Genomic DNA, 6,532 nt, shown 5'->3' on the forward strand with positions numbered 1-6,532 from the left:
CCCCCCCCCCCCCCCCCCCCCCCAAAAAAATGTTTTTCCGTAAACAGTCATTACGAAAGTACTTGTAATGAATCCCATTCCTTTCCTGTTATTTAAATTAACTGTGAAAATGCCAATTTAACATTTCCTGCAGCTGGTTCACAATAATGGCTTCTCCGTCATGCCTTTCAGTAAATGTAATAAAGATCGTAACAGGAAAAATGTGAATCAAAAAGAACTACATCAGTTCTAAAAATCGAATGAAATCATACAAAAGGCACAAATATACAGGGACTGCTCCATGGCTTTGATGGGCAGCTGCAGGAACTGTGAAGTCAGCCACAATTCATTGCTTAATCAAAGGTGTTCTAAATCTATATTCTGACCTTTTCTTCTGCTATTCTATATTGGGGAGTTAGTTAATTTGAAGACAATTAGGCTACCATTAGATATGTAATTAGGTCTTTTGTTTTATTAAGCTGTCTGCTATATTATCCTTCAGAAAGGACTATCAGCATTCTATGATCTTAAATGCATTGCAAACAAAATGAAAATCAAAACTGTGTGGAGGACTTAAAAAGAAAATATATATCCATGTTAAACAGTCACTGTATCTGTGTCAGGGTGGCAGCAGAGTAGGAAGAGCAGCCTAGATGTCCTTTTCTACAGGACCTTAGCTAAGGTCCTTCTGAGACATATACTGTAATCCCTCCTTTGTATCCTTGGGCTACTTATAAGTCCCCTCCCACACAGGGAAGCACCTGGGTGAGGCATGCTCACAAGGTGCCAGGCTGGGTTTTCTCACTGTGGAGGAACACAGCAGTGGCTTGTTTGTTTATCCACAGTCTCCTTTCTCTCTGTCTTTTTCTGTTATTTCTTGTTTTCTAATGAATGCGGTGACCATGAAAAGGCTGGGAGACCTTTGCCAACAACTCCCAATGAAAAACCAATAAGTCAGCTGACTCACTTTTACACTGTCTGGTTACTATACAGCACAGGTTAACTAAAGACACAATCAATATTCTTTTGATGTGGGTTTGTAATTGACTGCTGCACTAAAAATAGTAGTACACACTTTGAGTTGATAAAGTCTGCTCAAAATATGTATTATCTCAGTGGATGAAATCAGTCTGTGGCAATCAATGGCTTGACTGCAGTGTGTTTTATGCTCAGGAGTATAAGCGCAAGCAGCTGGAGGAACAGCGTCAGTCCGAGCGACTGCAGAGGCAGCTGCAGCAGGAGCATGCCTACCTGGTGTCTTTGCAACAACAGCAGCAAGAAAAGAAGCCCCAGCTCTACCACTATAACAAAAACCTGGAGCCCAACAACAAACCTACATGGGCCCGTGAGGTAGCAATGTTACCTACTTTAGAAGCATTACACACCACAGTCGAACTACTGTACATTGACCTACGAAGGACATCCTTCTTTCCCTGCCGTCCATATTTTTAGGTGGAGGAGCGAAGTAAGCTCAACAGACAGGGCTCACCCAAAATTTGCACCACTGTCTCTGACACTGCCATCCAGTTGCGCTCTGACTCAATCAGCCAATCAGGGGGGGCCCAGTCTGCTCAGACCCCACCAATGCAGAGGCCTGTTGAACCCCAAGGGGGGCAGGGAAAGGTGGGTGTTTTTAAAATGTTAAAAATTCTGTTTATTATAACCTCCTAGAAAATACAATGCAAGATACAACTGATAATGCTTTTCTGTCCCTAATTCTTTAGCTGCTTTTCCATTGTCTTTTTGACCTTATTTACTCCTTTTTCTTAATCTTTTTCCCTCTTTTCAATCTCCACACATCTGTGATCACTACATGTTAAACAAATCTCCTTGGAATACAAACCCAACTTTACATTCTTCTCCTCCTTGGTCTGCCGTCTTGTGCACTCTTCCTTCCACCCTGCTGCTCCTCCTTCCTGGTGTGCTGTTGCTGCTTCTGTCCTCTGCAGTTCCAGATGGCTCACTTGGTTCCATTGAAGCCTTATGCTGCCCCTGTCCCTCGTTCCCAGTCCCTCTGTGACCAGCCCACTAAGACCATGTCCGCATTCCCCACCCAGGATCCCTCCCTTACCCCCACACCCCGCCCCATCCACTCTAGAGAGCTGGTGCGTCAAAACTCTGACCCCACTTCTGAAACCCCGGCACCACTGGCACACCAAATCGGAGAGGATCGCGGCCCCTGGATCCGCCTGCCAGATGTGGAACTCCCACCTAAGGTGAGATCTAGTGGCTGGTTATGACTCAGCAGTAAGTGCACAAACCCACTAAGTGCAGTAACCCAAAACAGAAACCCAGTTTGCCTTTCATTTTCAACAAGACTCTTATATCTACACACAAATATTAGCTGAACTACAGTTGGTAAACTGACAATGAAAGGTCTTCGTTTTAGGAAATAAAAACTCTGTTTACCTTACACGGTACAGTAGCTGGTGGATCTAACAGTTTTTCCACCCACTGCTTTGACCAGCCTTTGGTGGTGATCCCACCCTGTACTCACTGCTTACATCTCAGGAAAACTCTTAACCAGTTGAGGATGAACTCTTGATCAGTTGAGGATGAACTCTTAATCAGTTGGGGATAAGCTTTATGTGAATACCTTTTTTTAAATGTGGTTTATGCAATTCAAAATGTGCATTGAGGGTTGCCTGGGCTACCTGACGGCAGGCCTATCTTTTAGAAAATTACTGTTTATTAAGGGTGTTAAGAGTTAAAAAAAATAATGTTTAATCACTTTCTTATTTACTGTATTGTTAAATACTGGGTGTTTAAGCCTGTGATGTTTCTGTCCCCAGATTCCCCAGAGGACAGCGTCTATTGCCACAGCTCTCAACACCAACCTGACCTCTGGCATAAGGCATCCAGTACGGGCCAGGTACTGAGGACAGCCAAATGATTTATCAGATATTTACTTAAATTAGTGCCTGCTCAATGGTGGTAGATATACTTTAGATAACTAATATGTATCCTCATGGCAGCAATCCAGATCTCAGCCGCAATGATCGCTGGGAGAGAGGAGACTGTATGAGCATCATATCCAATCTTCCCCAGACTGGCTCTCTAGAGAGGCATCGCATCCTCAGTGAGTCCCCGCCTCACCAATGCTATTTCTCTGCAGACTGTCTTTGCATTTCAGAATTATAACTACACCCTACAACATTGTTATTTGCAGGTTCCTCCAAAATGGATTCACCCATTCTCTCCCATGATAGCCGTCATAAAACAGGGGAGTCTCGCACCTCCTCCCGCCCTGGGCGCCCTGCTGTAAGTGTTTTTTTTCAGACAGGCATTGCATTTGCTTTCTCTCCAGTATCCCCTACTTATAAAACTTACTGTAAAATTGCATGTAACACATATTTTACTGTAAAATAAAAAGCACTTAAGCACGTAAAGTACATATGCTCTGTTAGATCGCAAACACACCTGTTCTGTAAACTGACAAATAGTTTTACTAACTCAAAGTTTTCTCCTCACATATTTTTCCTGTACATGTGCTACACTGTTGCTGTTTCCCTTCATGTTTCTCCTCTTCTCTAACCCGGTTTATTGACTTTACCTCAACTTGTGCAGAGTTATAAAAGAGCTATAGGGGAGGTTAGTATCACTGTCTTTTTGTGTGTAATGCAATGCTCAGTGTTCATGCATGAGTTTGCATCTTCACTCACTGGCTGCAGTACGTTTTCGTAAAGAATGAATTGCATGCTCCACTCCTTTTTCATTTATTGGGTAAATCCATGTTTTGTCTTTGATTGAGATTCCCCTCTTTACATAACGGTAATTTAAAATGAATTTTTCTGTTACTACGTGGACATCCTACACTCTAATGACAGTTTTGAGTCCGGACTTACATTTGGACTCTTTTTAGGGTTGGTATTCACCAGAGGCTTTCCAATACAATATCATCACAATACTTATTTCATGGTATTCTGGTGATTTTAAAGATATTGCAATATTCTGAGCTATATTGCAATTTATTACATTTTTTCCAACTTCAAATTTTTCCCAATTTCAAGTTATGTCCCCAAAAGGAAACTTTGTCAACATCTGTTTTATCTAAAATGATAAATGACTGTTTGTTCATCTCACTTCAATTTTATTAATGCAAAAGGGTATTGTCAAAAAGACAAACTGACCAACAAATATATTCTAGGCAGATGCTTGGCGTCTGTGTATCAGTACAGTGTTGAATCGTGTTTTTTTTGTTTTGTTTTTTCGCTCCCACCCCTTACTCTTTCTGAGCCCATCTTTCTGACAAACCCTCACCCTGACTTGTGTTGGATTGTCTTTCATATTAGCATTGTATATATTACTGTTGCATGTAGGGCTGGGCAATATGAAGAAAATCAAATATCACAATTTATTTGACCAAATACCTCGATTTCCATACCGCAACAATATTGTAGTGTTAGAACAGAAAATGACTTAATTTTACTGTAATGCAGCCTTTAAAACCATCTAAATCTGAGACGATATCTAGTCTCATATCATGATATGGATATAATATCAATATATTGCCCAGCTCTTGTGGCATTACTGTCTTTGATAGTTGAGATTATGTTTAAAACATTCTTAAAGTAAATGGTGGTGTATGTGTGTGCAGGACCATGGCCTCTTTGCCAAGGAGCGTGCTGAGGAGCAGCCAAGGCCCCCAGTCAAGGCCAATGATTACTCCTCCTCTTCGGAAAGCAGCGAAAGTAGCGAGGAGAGTGAGAGTGGTGAAGGAGCCGAGGAAGAAGAAAGCCCCACAGATCGGTAACACCAACACGCACAAATAGATGGCATTAATGCTTTTGATATGTTTACAAAATTTACTTTTGCATTAAGTATTCAATACTTACTGTAAAACTCTCTCTTTTCACTCTTTCCCATTATCAAGCTTAAGGTGTTGTGCCATCCTTAACTTCTATTCCTCTATTGATCAGACACAGGGACGCAGACACTGATTCAGTCAACACCATGGTGGTTCATGAAGACGAGAGCGAGGGGGGAGAGACAGAGCAAGCTGGGGGCTATGGCGATCAGACCATGCTGGTGCAGAGGGTGAGTCATCTGTGCACAAAATGATGCTTAAAATGCATTGTGACTTGCTGGAAAATCAAGTATACGTCAAAGACACACAGCCGCCTGATGGGAGCAACAGGTCCACTTTTTTCTTTTTTCCAAAGTTGCATGACCAAATGAAGAATATTATGTAAAGCCATTTTCCATTTACCTTTTAATGAAGATTGATAGCAGAAAATAATTAAGATGACCAAAACATCGATGATTGTCAGGTTCACTGAAGATAGGGCTGGGCAATATATAAATATTACATTGACATCAATATATGAGACCAATAATCGTCTTATATTTTGGATATTGTAGTATCGTGATGTGACACGAGTGTTGTCTCTTCCTGGTTTTAAAGGCTAAATTACAGTAAAGTGATGTAATTTTCCAAATTTTGTTCTATTATTGTTCTATGTTCTATTATTTGCCTTTATCCACTTAATTATTGTGTCCACAATATTGGTGATTATTTATGAAATCTCTCGTTTTGTTAATGTTTTGTGAACCAATAGTCAACCCTACAATATTGCCGCGATATCAACAGTGATCTGTTTGGTCAAAAAATATTGTTATATTAGATTTTTTTTACATATTGCCTAGCTCTAACTGAAGTTAGTTTGTTAGATTTAATGCTTTGCACCACTGTAATAAAAACCCTTGGGAATAAATTAATCAAAGAGGAGCACAGGTACATTACAGTGCCAAGTTTGCTATCAGCTTTAATATTGCACATCAGTTGTTGGTCATTTTTTCGGAAAAAGTAATGCTGCTGGGAGGCTCGCAGGATAAACACAAAGTTGACCATGAGAACTTTTGCGAGCCAGTTATTACACATTTACAGTAACTGTGTGTCACTAATGCTGCAACTGAATGTTTATTGTTTTTTTATTGGGTATATGCCCAAAGCCACCCTGTGTTAGGTTGGCAAAGATCTTTGAGATTTTTGGAGAGACAGAAATATAATTCCGTAAAAGACAGCACACACCTTGCAGGCGGGTCCTGATGGGCTGATTGTGGGAAGTGTCACCTTCACTGAAGTGCAATAGTTTTGTGTATTTGTGCATTTTAATATGCAAGAAGCGTCAGATATTTGTGCCAAGCTGCAGTGACATAACTGAATGTCAGGGAAAGATTTGCAGTTATTAAGTTAACCGAAGTTATAACTGAAATGACAAACATCACACAGAGGATTCCGATTACTACTTAACGTAAATACGATTTCTGTTTTTAAAGAAATTCTTCAATGGAGTCTCACTGACAGCACAAAAATTCAGCTGCATCACATTAGAACAGTGGCAGCCCTACATGTAACACCACTAGACAATTTATATCATCTTCAGGTCACGTTTTTTACCACTGTGCAAATGAGATTCTTCTCATTTACCCATGAGTATGTGAAAGAGGTGGCTGTAACTGAGGCAAAATAGAAGGTGTAGATTATCCTAGGGAAATTAATACATTTCTTGAAATATAACTGTGAGAACACCATGTACATATATATTATTAA

At 40.4% G+C, this 6,532-nt stretch overlaps 1 protein-coding gene across 8 annotated transcripts in view; it reads left to right on the plus strand.

Annotated features, from left to right (window-relative positions):
* The window catches only part of mink1 (misshapen-like kinase 1), a 32,389-nt gene that overhangs the window by 15,722 nt on the left and 10,135 nt on the right, over positions 1-6,532 (plus strand). For 2 of the 8 annotated variants that reach the window (XM_034891020.1, XM_034891024.1), the window contains 9 exons: positions 1,153-1,329; positions 1,432-1,602; positions 1,929-2,195; positions 2,772-2,851; positions 2,955-3,058; positions 3,149-3,240; positions 3,547-3,570; positions 4,577-4,728; positions 4,899-5,016. In XM_034891020.1, coding sequence (XP_034746911.1) covers positions 1,153-1,329; positions 1,432-1,602; positions 1,929-2,195; positions 2,772-2,851; positions 2,955-3,058; positions 3,149-3,240; positions 3,547-3,570; positions 4,577-4,728; positions 4,899-5,016 — 1,185 coding nt within the window. The remainder of the gene's footprint in view (positions 1-1,152; positions 1,330-1,431; positions 1,603-1,928; positions 2,196-2,771; positions 2,852-2,954; positions 3,059-3,148; positions 3,241-3,546; positions 3,571-4,576; positions 4,729-4,898; positions 5,017-6,532) is intronic. The other 6 variants (XM_034891023.1, XM_034891026.1, XM_034891022.1 and 3 more) reach the window with 4 other exon arrangements.

Source organism: Etheostoma cragini, chromosome 13 (genome assembly GCF_013103735.1).
Source record: "Etheostoma cragini isolate CJK2018 chromosome 13, CSU_Ecrag_1.0, whole genome shotgun sequence".
NCBI lineage: Eukaryota > Metazoa > Chordata > Actinopteri > Perciformes > Percidae > Etheostoma > Etheostoma cragini.